A 12,940-nucleotide genomic window follows, 5' to 3' on the forward strand; every position below is an offset into this window, starting at 1 on the left:
TTGCTATTCCACCTAGGTACTGGTCTAGATCTAGGTCCACCTTTAATTCTAAAGTAGATACACTGGTTAACAACATGTCTGAGAGCTTTAATTTTGCCATAGTTGATGCTAGAAAGAAGCCTATAGTTATGATGTTAGAGGAGATCAGGGTTAAACTAATGATTAAGTGGGCAGAAAATAGGGAATTAGCTCAAAACTATTCAGGGACAATCTTACCTAAGATTAGAATGAGGTTGGAGAGAAAGTCTAGATCAGCTGCAGAGTGGCGGCCATATTGGTCTGCATCTCAAAAATATGAGGTTGTTAACGGATTAGAAAAGTTTGCTGTAGATATAAGCACTCATGAGTATTCATGTAGAAGGTGGCAGATGAGTGGCATACCTTGTGTGCATGCTATTAGTTGCATCAAATTCAAGGGGCTTGACTTGGAACCTTTTGTGGCCGACTGTTATAAGAAAGAAGAATATTTGAGGTGCTACGAGTCAGTCATACACCCATTAAACGGACCTAATCTCTGGGAGAGAACAACACATTGTGATGTTATGCCACCCCCGTATAAAAGGTCTAGTCATAGGCCAGTGAAAAAGAGAAGACCAGCTGCTGGGGAGGAAGAACAAAGGAGCCGCACTCACTTGTTAAGGAGGGGGCAGAAACAAAGGTGTTCAATATGTGGTTCAGTTGAACACAACAAAAGCAGATGCCTTAAATCTATTAAGGATGAGGTATGATTTTTAATTTTTCTTACTGCTTGTCTGAGGTTTGCCATAAGTCTAATATTGTTGTGGTTAATTGCAATTGTCTATTAGGCCCAACATTCAAAGAAGCTTAGCAAAGGAAAGAAGAAGAAGTCAAATACCAACTCACATCCTCCGGCTGCCAAGGGAGGAAGGAAAACTACATCTTCACAGTCCACTCCTAAATTGGGTGTCAAGAGAAAAACTGCTTCAGCAACACAGCTACCACCTTCAACCCAGTCCAACTCTACAACGCAGCTAAAAAGACCTAGAGCCAGGCCTAAGGGAACCACTAAGTCCAACTGTTCAGCCCAACATGATCCACAGTCCAAGAAGCACACCAGTCCAATAAGTTTAGCACCTTCTTCGTCTTCAGCACAGCCAAACACCACAATATTTTCTGCATCTCAACCAATTCTTGCTACATCTTCAAGCCACTTGTTGGACACTTCTCTATCAGAAATTCTGGAGCACCTCATGTTTTTCCCAAAAAACTGAGGTTAATGGCAAAGTTGCCTCCAAAAAAATGAGAATTGTTTTAGGGAAATTGAAAAATTAGGAGCATATTTTGATATTTATATACAATGCATGTGGGTTTATTTTGAGTTAAGCTTGTCTATTTTGAGTTTAGCATTACAGGTAAAATAAAAATATTAAAAAAAAACTAACATCAAACTAAGACAATAAATAGTCAAGAATAAGAGCATTCATCTGCTCTCATAGCACACATAAAAATTCTATATTTTTTGTCTGAATATATCTTTATTAAAAATAAATGCTTTCAGTGTTTTTAGTAACTAAATGATTCAGAGGATTGATAATTCATAATAGTCTCTAAGACCATTTTTCTCAGTTCTATAAATGATTGATACTAAATATGGTGCTGCAACTCTCTGAGCTTGTCATCAACGAATTTGGACCAGAATCTTGCCTGGGCCCTTTCATAAGGAGAATGTGGAAGAAGAGGTTTTTGCTTCCAAGTCTCATAAATATACTCAAGAATGAGCAGTGATTCAGCAAGGGGCTTACCCTGGTGCACAAGAACAGGTACCTTTTCGTAGACAGGGTTGTATTTAAGGAGCATGTCACTCTTGTTGCTGAGATCTTCTTCCACATATTGGCACTCTATTCCTTTAACTGCTATTGCCCACTTCACTCTTAGAACAGCTGGACTACCCCAAAATCCTATTAACTTCACTGAATCTCCTTCCATCTTTTTGTCTTCTCAATTAATTTGTTAATCCAAAAGGAAAACTAATTGGATAAAGATGGCTTTGATATCAATACCTGAAAAAAGAAGGATGGCTTTGATATCCTTCAAAATATGCCTATTTAACCTTAAAAATTCCCTAAACTACAAAGATGATTGATCATAGTCATATTACCAAGCGAAGAAGCAGAGCAATATTCCCTGAGACTTCATGTGAAGAGAGAGAGTATAAGAAGAAAGAAAGATCCAGAGCAATATGTGACATAAGTTAATGAAATATTCATCATTCATTATTCAGTAACAATGTGTGCCAAAGACATCGGTTTGTTTGACAAGTATATAAGTTAAATACATGGCACAATTGGCAAAGACCAAGCATGATTTCTATGAGAGTTAAATGTTCATCTGTCTTTTGGTTTTAAGCTTTATTTATATAATTTCTTTTATTTGAAAAAACACTTCTTGGTAGAATTTCTGCTACTTGTAAGTTTTAAATATATCCTCAGAAAGGGGTCTATAGAATACAGAACTGAAAAAGTCCCGAGATTCCCAGGCTACTTCAAAGATGCCAGTGCAGATGCAACATTTCGTGATATTCGCTCATGTATTGGCTCCTGCAAAAGGAACTGGAGCTATATTCCTATGACTTTATCAGATAATAGATAGCCAAAACGAAATGTTGAAACATATGGATTACCTCAGACGACAGCACCTCAAACTTTGATTTTGTTATAGTCTCATACAAGAAAATGTATCTGTCCAACAGAATTAGTGTAACGACAAGATTACACGTTGGTTTGGAGAAATAAAACAGCAGGTAGATCTATTTGAATGAGGATTAGACATGACAGACGTGCCATGCAACCAAAACCATGGTTGAAGCATCTTTGTGTAAAAATTGAATGATTAATTCAAGCAATTCTGATTCCGAAAACCAAGAAGCACATAATTCTATAGGCAATTTATTTGTGTATTTATCACAAAGAAGCACATATCAAGAGAAATACCGCCAAGACAATTCGCAAACAAGATCTTCAGGAGCTTCAGGAAGAACCTGAACAAGATTTCATTAGTGTGATTTGAAACCTTATTAAAGCATAAGTATAAAATAACAATTGTTAGACCAGCCCTGTGCCAGCAATTAACAATTGTTAGACCAGCCCGGTTTTTGGAGTGTTACCGGTTCAAAACCAAAGGCCTCCAAACGCCGTCGTTTTTATTTTTTCATTAAAAAAATACAGATTCAGAAATCAAAATCCCCTCTTCGATACCTTTGGCCCTTTCTCCCTCTGAAAACTTGCTTAATGTTCTAAAAACCGAATCGAACCGATCAGTCGGAAACGATTTAATCGCAAACCAGCAATATTAACAGTTCGATTAGGCATATAAAACTGATAATAAAAAAATCGAAAAAAACTTTTGAACCGGACAAGAATCGTCCGGTCAGACGGAACCGGAACCCGGCCGGTTTACACAAAAAGGGAATCTCCCTTGTTTCTTTCTCCCGTTCTCCCTTTCTTTCTTTCTTTCAGTCAGAGAAATCACCCAAACCCAACCCCAAAACCCTAACACTGTAAGCCTACACCACCGCCACGAGGAGTGGCATACTGCCGCCGTCCGTCGCACTCAAAGTTCGCCATCCGTCATCTAGCTTCCCTCGTGCTCCAAGTCTTCAACCCCTGTTCGCTGTCACCGATCGCGGTTGCTTCCTCGAGCTCGGCGTCCGTCGTGTTTGTCTGCTCAGCCGCGCTTCCGTCGCCGTTTTTTTGCCGTTCACGTTCGCGTCTTCGTTCGCGTTCGCTCGGCGTTCACCGTTCGCGTTCACTCGCTGTTCACCGTTCGAGTTTGCGGTCTTCTGGAAGCCACGTTGCTCTGCTTCAAACTCTGCGACCAACCCGCGCGCTCCACTCAGCCGTCGAACTGCTCTCTGTTGTCCCCGCCGTGAGTTCCCTAAACCCGCCACCAGACAATACACACACACAACACCAATGCTCTTCTTCTAACTCTGCAACTTCTGATTTTTATTACAATAAGTAATTATTTGATTTGGTAGTGGTTTGGATTTTTTCATAGACTAAATTAAAGTTACAATAGTTATGTTCTCTTCTCTGTCACATTGAAATTAAGCTTTGAATTCTCTTATTTCGTTTTAATTTTACCGCACTCAACATGTTTGATGAAATGCTTTAACCATATTTCTGGTTGGTTTTATAATTTCTAGCTTTTAGAAACTTAGTAAGTTGATTGCATGTGAAATTAGAATAATTGGATCATAGTAATTAGGAAATTTTAGCTGTACAAATAGCATCTTTGCAGAAAACATATTACTAATTAGCATGATGATTCCACTTGCATTAGTGTTCTTCTGGTAAATTTTTTAACTGTTACTGTGAACTTGTTAATTTGCTAATTGTTCTTGTATTCTTCTGTTACTTTTTTTTTTGTGATTTTCTGTTCTTGAATTTGTTAAGTTGATAATTTGGTAAATTGTTGGGCTGCTGTTGTTTTAATTTGTCAAATTGTTAGGTTGGTGCGACTTAATTTGTTGGGTTTTCTATTTAGGTCTTGTTCTTGTTTATTTGCTAAATTGTTGTGTATTTATTGTTTATTTGCTGGATATTGGTGATCATTGTCTTTGAGATTATTTACTATGCAGGTTTAGTGTCATCACAGTTTTGGAATGTTTTATAATGTACTCATGTTTGTTGCTGTTTTGTAATTGCTGGTTGCAGGTTTGATGTGATTATTGGTTAATGTTTTGTAATGTTTGGTGCTGAATGCTGATTGTTGAGTTCAGATATGGTTGTTTATTTTGACTTGGGTAAAGAGACCTATGGCCATTTTTTCCTGCCTTATACCAATTCAGATGATTATTTTCAGAGGATGAGCACTTATTTATGTATCTTGAGAAACTGTCTTTCTGTGTGTTATGAGCATTTGGTGAAGCCTGTGTTGTACCTATTCAAAGCTTAGTTTTACCAAATGGTCTTCAAAGCAACTCATCCAAAATGCTACTGCACAAATCCAAGTCTATTGTCTCTAAAAGCCTGTATGCACCTTCATTTGGTGAAGCCTTTCTAGCACTAGTCCACTACCAACTTTGTTATTAATAATGTTATCAAATTTATTTATCCGAGTACTGTGTTTAGTTTTTAGTTGGATTTATGATAATTCATTTGATATTCTTCCTATTCTTGTGAGATATTTCTTTTAACATTTTGTGTACTGATGAGGAATTGTACTTGCTTGGTATCATGCTTTCATCTGGCAATTTTGCATTTAATATAAAAAAAGGAAAATCCTAAGAGAGTAATTCACCACTCCATTAGAAAAACTTCATACTACCTTATACCCTCAACTTAATACTTGCTATGTATAATTTATTTATTATTCTATTCTAAAACGGTTTTTTCGGTTGAACCATCAGTTAGACCGGTTGACCTGTAAACCAGTGAACCAGTAACTAAAGTGGTTTGATGACCGGTCCGGTTCTCAGAACCTTCAAAGAAGTATAGAACTAAAAAACCTAACCCTCCCTGCAGTGCGATGAGTGAATCCATGTTTATGGCTGCTGCGATAAACCCTCCCAAATCCCCCTTCAAAATCAACCTCACACCTGCTCTTCCGCCTCTGCCAACCTCCTCCGCACTCACTTTCAAACCAAACAACAACTTCTCCACACTCTCCGCCGCTGCACAACCACAACAACAAGAACACGCCGCTCTGCTCGACACTCTTCTCAACAGCACACGCAAGAACCAAGTGCTCCAATCCATCAGAACCACCTCCCCCTTCAACTGCCTCTCCGAAACAAATCTTCACCATACGGTTCCCGCCCTCACCTCCAAAACCAGGGGAAAGGTGCATATTTCCCTCTTTAATCCCTCTCCAATTTATCTACTCATTAATACAAATGAATGGAAGTCGAGATTTCTGGTAAAATTGCAACAGTAATATAAAAGCAGAAAACATTGACTAAAAAAATCATCTGAAAAATTGTTGAATTTGGTTACTTGTGGTCTTATGGCACAGGTTAGAGACATATATGATAGTGGAGAGTACCTTGTTCTGGTTACTACTGATCGCCAGAGTGCATTTGATAGAGTCCTTGCTTCAATTCCCTTCAAGGGACAGGTTTTGTGTTCTTATTCTCTATCCTTGTTCTTTGTATGAACAGTTTACTTGGTTGATCATGGATCACACTCAATGTTCTTTATTCCCACTTGCAGGTGCTTAACCAGACAAGCTTGTGGTGGTTTGAGAGAACCCAGCATATAACTGCTAATGCCGTTGTGTCCACTCCTGATCCTAATGTTACCATAGCAAAGAAATGTTCTGTTTTCCCTGTTGAGTTTGTTGGTGAGTGTTTTGTTAATTGGTATTTCGGATTGGTGCTTGCATACACATTTTATCAAATGATTTCAATGGCTATGAATTGGCATATATGTTTGGTATAGGTTGTGGAGGAGGAGTTAGTTTGCTGGAAATGATAGCTTGAAAATTAGGATAGAAATAGAATATATTTTCCCAGAGCAACTGGGATAAAAGTAAACATTGCACTTATCATTAAGTGCTCTAAGTTTATTCATGCTACCCAAACTTCAACATGCTATGCTCATTCTTTATTCATGTTGCTATCAATATTATCAAAATAGTTTCTTTACAAAAGCGGAGATGAGGATTCTAGAAACTGTTTGTTGACACTTTATTACTGTTGGTTGGTAGCTAGAGGGTTTGTGACCGGAAGTACTGATACTTCATTATGGACAGTCTACAATAAAGGCATCCGGAACTATTGTGGCAATGCCCTCCCAGATGGTGAGGTCCCTATATTTTTTGTTTTGCATTCTTACAATTGTTTGTCTCTTTATTTAATAGGCTATAATGTTATATAACACATAACAGGTTTGGTAAAAAACCAAAAGCTGGCTGAAAATATACTCACACCTACAACCAAAGCTGCAGATCATGATGTTCCTGTAACTCCAGATGAGGTATTATTCCTTGTACTCTCATCTGCATCTATCTTTTCAATACAATTGAAGTTACAGTGAAAGACTAGTTTTAGAGACCAAAGGAATGAATAGGCAGATCAAATAATGTTGCAGGAATAAGAAACAATAGGCAGATCTATCTTATTATGCTGTTTTTTTCTTCCCTTTTTTCTTAAAAAAGACAGCGTCAATGTTTTTCTTCAGGTGGATAATATTATTTTCTTAAGAGCCTAGTTCATATCATACAGTACAGTTGCTTCTTGATACTAGTGAGGTTATGATTAATGATGGATAATGTTTTTACTATTTTTTAATAGTTTTCTTTTATCTAACCTTCTCAATTCTTTTTATAATCCATTTCCCTTGCAGATTATAGAAAGGGGATTAATGACAAGAGCTGATTATGAGGAAGTCAGCAGAAAAGCTTTAAGTCTGTTTGAATACGGTGAGGTAATTAAGCATTTTATCATGTCATTTGTAAATTTTGTGAAATGAAAAAAAGTAACGGCATGCCTTCTCAATGTATCCCAAGACAGTAACGACACATTCTCAATGTATGTGCTATCTGTTATTTGGATTATAGAGATGAATAGATGGTGTAGACTTATTTTTCAATGAAAATCTCTAACTTGTCCATGTATTCTTTTCAATAATGCCTTACTGGAACAAAAGTATAAATACCATCTCCTTGTGATGAGTGGGAAGCTTATTTTTATTATTGCTGTGATGCAATTTGACTTTTGACATTGGCTTGCTTTGATGAAATTTGAATTTCCAGCGTGTGGCTTCAGAACATGGCCTTATATTGGTCGACACAAAGTATGAATTTGGGAAGGCAGAGGACGGTTCAATTATGTTGATTGATGAGGTTCAGTGAATCCCTGATGCTTATTAGATTCTGAAATGCACTCCACACAATTTATGAATATAGAATGAAATTTCGCTTTTGAAAATTGTAGGTGCACACTCCTGATTCAAGTAGATATTGGATTGCCAATTCTTATCTTGAGCGCTTTCAAAATGGTTTGGAGCCTGAAAATGTTGATAAGGTGCTCTATATATTTTATTTTTTTGCTTAAAGGTTTAGGGATATGTTAGCTTATTCTGAATTACTAGTCTTTGTTCTCTTCATTCATAAAATGTAGACAGTTAAGTAATCTTTTGATCTTTAAAAAATAAATTTTTAGGAGTTCTTGAGGCTGTGGTTCAAAAATCACTGCAACCCTTATGAAGATGAGGTATTTTTTATTTTATACTTGTAATTAACTAGATTGTATGCTTTAATAAAGTTTCAAATCACACTAATGTATCTTGTTCAGGTTCTTCCTGAAGCTCCTGAAGATCTTGTTTGCGAATTGTCTTGGCGGTATTTCTCTAAAACTTCCTCCTTTTTTTTCCACTTGATATGTGCTTCTTTGTGATAAATACACAAATAAATTGCCTATAGAATTATTTGTTTCTTGGTTTTCGGAATCAGAATTGCTTGAATTAATCATTCAATTTTTAGACAAAGATGCTTCAACCATGGTTTTGGTTGGATGGCACGTCTGTCATGTCTAATCCTCATTCAACTAGGTCTACCTGCTGCTTTATTTCTCCAAACCAACGTGTAATCTTGTCGTTATACTAATTCTGTTGGATAGATACATTTTCTTGTATGAGACTATAACAAAATCAAAGTTTGAGGTGCTGTCGTCTGAGGTAATCCATATGTTTCAACATTTCGTTTTGGCTATCTATTTTCTGATAAAGTCATAGGAATATAGCTCCATTTCCTTTTGCAGGAGCCAATACATGAGCGAATATCACGAAATGTTGCATCTGCACTGGCATCTTTGAAGTAGCCTGGGAATCTCGGGACTTTTTCAGTTCTGTATTCTATAGACCCCTTTCTGAGGATATATTTAAAACTTACAAGTAGCAGAAATTCTACCAAGAAGTGTTTTTTTAAACAAAAGAAATTATATAAATAAAGCTTAAAACCAAAAGACAGATGAACATTTAACTCTCATAGAAATCATGCTTGGTCTTTGCCAATTGCGCCATGTATTTAACATGTATACTTGTCAACCAAACCAATGTCTTTGGCACACATTGTTACTGAATAATGAATGATGAATATTTCATTAACTTATGTCACATATTGCTCTGGATCTTTCTTTCTTCTTATACGCTCTCTCTTCACATGAAGTCTCAGGGAATATTGCTCTACCTCTTCGCTTGGTAATATGACTATGATCAATCATCTTTGTAGTTTAGGGAATTTTTTTATCTTAATTTTTAAGGTTAAATAGGCATATTTTGAAGGATATCAAAGCCATCCTTCTTTTTCGGGTATTGATATCAAAGCCATCTTTATCCAATTAGTTTTCCTTTTGGATTAACAAATTAATTGAGAAGACAAAAAGATGGAAGGAGATTCAGTGAAGTTAATAGGATTTTGGGGTAGTCCAGCTGTTCTAAGAGTGAAGTGGGCACTAGCAGTTAAAGGAATAGAGTGCCAATATGTGAAAGAAGATCTCAGCAACAAGAGTGACATGCTCCTTAAATACAACCCTGTCTACAAAAAGGTACCTGTTCTTGTGCACCAGGGTAAGCCCCTTGCTGAATCACTGCTCATTCTTGAGTATATTTATGAGACTTGGAAGCAAAAACCTCTTCTTCCACATTCTCCTTATGAAAGGGCCCAGGCAAGATTCTGGTCCAAATTCCTTGATGACAAGGTAAGAGAGCTGCAGCACCATATTTAGTATCAATCATTTATAGAACTGAGAAAAATGGTCTTAGAGACTATTATGAATTATCAAATCCTCTGAATCATTTAGTTACTAAAAACACTGAAAGCATTTATTTTTAGTAAAGATATATTTAGACACAAAATATAGAATTTTTCTGTGTGTGCTATGAGAGCAGATAAATGCTCTTACTCTTTGACTATTTATTGTCTTAGTTTGATGTTAGTTTTTTTTATTAATATTTTTATTTTACCTGTAATGCTAATGTGCAAGACAATTAATTAATGAGAGCAAGAATAATGATTTATTCTCCAGACACTTAAGAATATCTCCAAAATATAGAGACAAAAATATGACATAAAATTGTGTTTGTGTCTTTATTACTAGATTTTAGACATATTACAAATTGCACAAATTTCTATTAATAAGTGGTTATAATTAAATGTGGAGTCAAAATTGTGTACTTCACGGAGATGATAGAATTTCTTATTACAATTGAAGGGTAATTTCAAAAAATATTACGTACTTGTTCATGAAAAATCAGCTTTATATATATATATTATTTAACTTGTTTTCAGTATATATTTGTATTCTCATATGTATTATATGCAAGTTGCTGATTTAGTGGCTATTTTTTGTGTACTCGAGTTAATTTAATTGTGTGTGACTCTTAAATCTTCACACAGTGTATGTCAACGGTTGTGGCAGCGTTTTCCAAGGTAGGAGAAGAGCAACAGAAGGTAGCAGAAAAAGCTCGAGAGAATCTGAAGAGGCTTGAGGTTGGACTTGAGGGAAAACGCTTCTTTGGAGGTGATAACATTGGCTTTGTGGACATTGCCATTGGCTGGCTTCCATACTGGATTGGAATAGCTGAGGAAGTTGTGGCCATCAACCTTATTGATGCAGAGTCAATGCCTAAGCTTAACTTATGGTTCCATGCTTTTATTGACATTCCAATTATCAAAGAACTCATGCCTCCTTGGCATAAGTTGCTCCATCACACCAAGACATTCCTTCAAGCGTAGACATCATCCCCTTTGAAGGCTATTTCCATTCACATATCGTATATTATATGTGATGCCATCTTACCAAGTTTATTGTTAGGACTAAAACTAGAACAACTAAGAATTAAAGAAGAATGTAATAAAAGAGGAAGAGAGGTGATTGTGATTGTATTGAAATTGAGATGAATGTTAGATCTATTCGAGTATAACCAAGAAAAACAATTCTCTTTAATTCAATTCAAGTTAGAGTGAAAATTCCTCGTAAACTGCTAAGGTTCATTCAATTTTCCTATATTTTCTTCCTATTACAGTATTGTACAATTTTTTTTAGGGAGCTACTTAGATAAAGATTCTTAAAATGTCTTTTTTTTAAGATGTTTTTAAATAATTAAAATTTAATACATATAATTGATTAAATTATGTTATTTTTATCAAAATTATATCAAATAAATTGATTTAGTTAAAAAATCAATAAATTATATCTTGAACTAGTCTAAATTAATATTTTTTTATAAAAAATAATTACAATATTTTTATTATAAAAAATGACTAAAATATTTATATATATATATATATATATATATATATATATATATTAAGAACCCTAAATTCTATTTTTTTTCTGTGTTGTTATAGAGTTAAAATTTAAGATTTTTAAAATTTAAAAAATATATAATAAAAATATTTTAGTCATTTTTTTATAATAAGGTTATTATAGTCATTTTCTATAAAAAAATATTAATTTAAATCGGTTCAAGATTTGGTTTACCAATTTTTTGACCAAATCAATTTGTATGATCTAATTTTGACAAAAATAATATAATTTAATCAAATATATATATATATATATATATTAAATTTTAATTAATAACAAACATCTTTAAAAAAAGACGTTTTAAGCATCTTTATTGGAGTGTCTCCCTTTTTTTATTATATTCTTCTTTAATTCTTAGTTGTTCTAGTTTTAGTCCTAATAATTAGGGATAGAAACAGACCAGGGCAAACTTTGCTTTTAACAGGTCAGACTTGTCATATAGTTAATTGGCCTAAACTTGACATATAGCTTGTTATAGACTTTTTTTTTTAAGTACTAACTCTGGCCTGTTATTCAGTCTGATCTGACTTGAAGTCTGTTAAAAGATCTGATAATTTTTTTTTATAAAAATAAAAATATTTTTTATAAAATTATTTTTTAATAAAAATATTTATATGTAATATGTCATATTTAATATTTATAATAAATTTAAAATATCTCAAAATTTTATTAATAATAATAAATTATTTATATATTTAATTATGTTTTAACAGGTTTAGACTTGACAGACTAATAAGACTAATTAATAAATTTACCTATTAATGTATTAAGACTTTTACAAAAATTTAAATCGATAATATTTTATGTAGACTCCTAATAGATCGTCGGAGCTTTTTTCACTCTCTAAGTATGCCCGTTTATTTATATTATTTCTTGCATTACTAATACCTAATAACCAATTATTTCTTAATTATCCCATTATATTTAGTATCGTTTAACCAAGTAGCTGCCAGTTTTGTTATAACTAATGAAATATATAGCAACTCCTGCTAAGGGATACAGGGTTGGGACTTGGAATAAAATGGTTTTCTAGTTTTAGTTTCCATGAAATTCCTTCTACCATTTTCTAAAATTTTTTTCCTACAATAAGTAAAGAGATTTAAATATCTTTAATGTATTATATATGATAATAGAAAAATTAAAAAAAAATATAAAACATAAAATTTAAGTAGGCTAGTCAAAATAATAGGATGTGTTTGATTTTACGTGATAAAAAATATTTTTAAACTTCAAGGGTTATATTATATTATATTAAATTAACTATATTATATGAAATAGATCGTAGTAGTAGTAAAATTTGAATATGAACATAAATTTATTAGTATGGCAAAAATGAAATACTTAAATGGATTATTGAGAATAAGAAATATGACCACAATTTAATTAATTATGTGTCAAATAATTTGTTATTGTTATTATATTAAAATGTTAATATAATAAAGTCTTTGATTAAATTTAGAGATTTATCATTGTGATAATGACCATAATATTAAGAGATAAATTTTTTATAATTTAATCTAAATTGTTCTTGGTCACAAGATTATTAAAAAGGATATTATAATCCGAAAAGATCAAAAAAAATATATATATATATATATATTTATATATATATATATGGTGCATATAGAGATATGACCATTGAACTGATTTACTCTGAGAAGTCCTAAT

At 33.6% G+C, this 12,940-nt stretch overlaps 3 protein-coding genes and 1 long non-coding RNA gene across 9 annotated transcripts; 2 read left to right on the plus strand and 2 right to left on the minus strand.

Annotated features, from left to right (window-relative positions):
• Positions 1 to 1,605: 1,605 nt before the first annotated feature.
• LOC130957743 (probable glutathione S-transferase) lies at positions 1,606 to 1,947 on the minus strand. The gene has a single exon (XM_057884589.1). It carries the CDS (start codon positions 1,945 to 1,947, stop codon positions 1,606 to 1,608), a length of 342 nt encoding a protein of 113 aa, XP_057740572.1.
• A 461-nt stretch (positions 1,948 to 2,408) lies between these two features.
• LOC130954374 (uncharacterized) lies at positions 2,409 to 3,000 on the minus strand. Its single transcript, XR_009076291.1, has 3 exons — positions 2,952 to 3,000; positions 2,642 to 2,699; positions 2,409 to 2,558 (listed from the first exon to the last, which is right to left on the minus strand). It is a non-coding gene; the product is annotated as an uncharacterized LOC130954374 (long non-coding RNA).
• Positions 3,001 to 3,471: 471 nt separating this feature from the next.
• LOC130955304 (phosphoribosylaminoimidazole-succinocarboxamide synthase, chloroplastic-like) lies at positions 3,472 to 8,961 on the plus strand. 6 transcript variants are annotated; one of them, XM_057882140.1, is made up of 14 exons: positions 3,472 to 3,885; positions 4,677 to 4,765; positions 5,372 to 5,805; positions 5,977 to 6,078; positions 6,174 to 6,303; positions 6,670 to 6,762; positions 6,850 to 6,938; positions 7,308 to 7,388; positions 7,717 to 7,806; positions 7,898 to 7,987; positions 8,126 to 8,176; positions 8,258 to 8,304; positions 8,582 to 8,639; positions 8,723 to 8,961. In XM_057882140.1, exons 3-14 carry the CDS (start codon positions 5,491 to 5,493, stop codon positions 8,780 to 8,782), a joined length of 1,206 nt encoding a protein of 401 aa, XP_057738123.1. In that variant the 5' UTR covers positions 3,472 to 3,885; positions 4,677 to 4,765; positions 5,372 to 5,490; the 3' UTR covers positions 8,783 to 8,961. The 6 variants fall into 6 exon arrangements, with proteins under 6 accessions (XP_057738123.1, XP_057738125.1, XP_057738122.1 ...); XM_057882142.1 differs by having other exon boundaries at positions 5,487 to 5,805; XM_057882139.1 differs by lacking the exon at positions 4,677 to 4,765.
• Positions 8,962 to 9,337: 376 nt separating this feature from the next.
• Positions 9,338 to 10,941, plus strand: LOC130955306 (glutathione transferase GST 23-like). The gene is made up of 2 exons (XM_057882145.1): positions 9,338 to 9,661; positions 10,360 to 10,941. The coding sequence occupies exons 1-2, from the start codon at positions 9,347 to 9,349 to the stop codon at positions 10,696 to 10,698; spliced, it is 654 nt and encodes a 217-aa protein (XP_057738128.1). The 5' UTR covers positions 9,338 to 9,346; the 3' UTR covers positions 10,699 to 10,941.
• The last annotated feature ends 1,999 nt before the right edge of the window (positions 10,942 to 12,940 follow it).

This window comes from Arachis stenosperma, chromosome 10 (assembly GCF_014773155.1).
Source record: "Arachis stenosperma cultivar V10309 chromosome 10, arast.V10309.gnm1.PFL2, whole genome shotgun sequence".
NCBI classification, from domain to species: domain Eukaryota; kingdom Viridiplantae; phylum Streptophyta; class Magnoliopsida; order Fabales; family Fabaceae; genus Arachis; species Arachis stenosperma.

Bases quoted from the DNA above. Each gene is read 5' to 3' on its own strand.
- LOC130957743 (XM_057884589.1), bottom strand. From the start codon at position 1,947: ATGGAAGGAGATTCAGTGAAGTTAATAGGATTTTGGGGTAGTCCAGCT.
- LOC130955304 (XM_057882140.1), top strand. From the start codon at position 5,491: ATGAGTGAATCCATGTTTATGGCTGCTGCGATAAACCCTCCCAAATCC. The intron at 7,389-7,716 runs GTAATTAAGCAT...TTGAATTTCCAG, and splicing joins GTCTGTTTGAATACGGTGAG to CGTGTGGCTTCAGAACATGG. The intron at 7,988-8,125 runs GTGCTCTATATA...ATAAATTTTTAG, and splicing joins AGCCTGAAAATGTTGATAAG to GAGTTCTTGAGGCTGTGGTT.
- LOC130955306 (XM_057882145.1), top strand. From the start codon at position 9,347: ATGGAAGGAGATTCAGTGAAGTTAATAGGATTTTGGGGTAGTCCAGCT. The intron at 9,662-10,359 runs GTAAGAGAGCTG...ATCTTCACACAG, and splicing joins CCAAATTCCTTGATGACAAG to TGTATGTCAACGGTTGTGGC.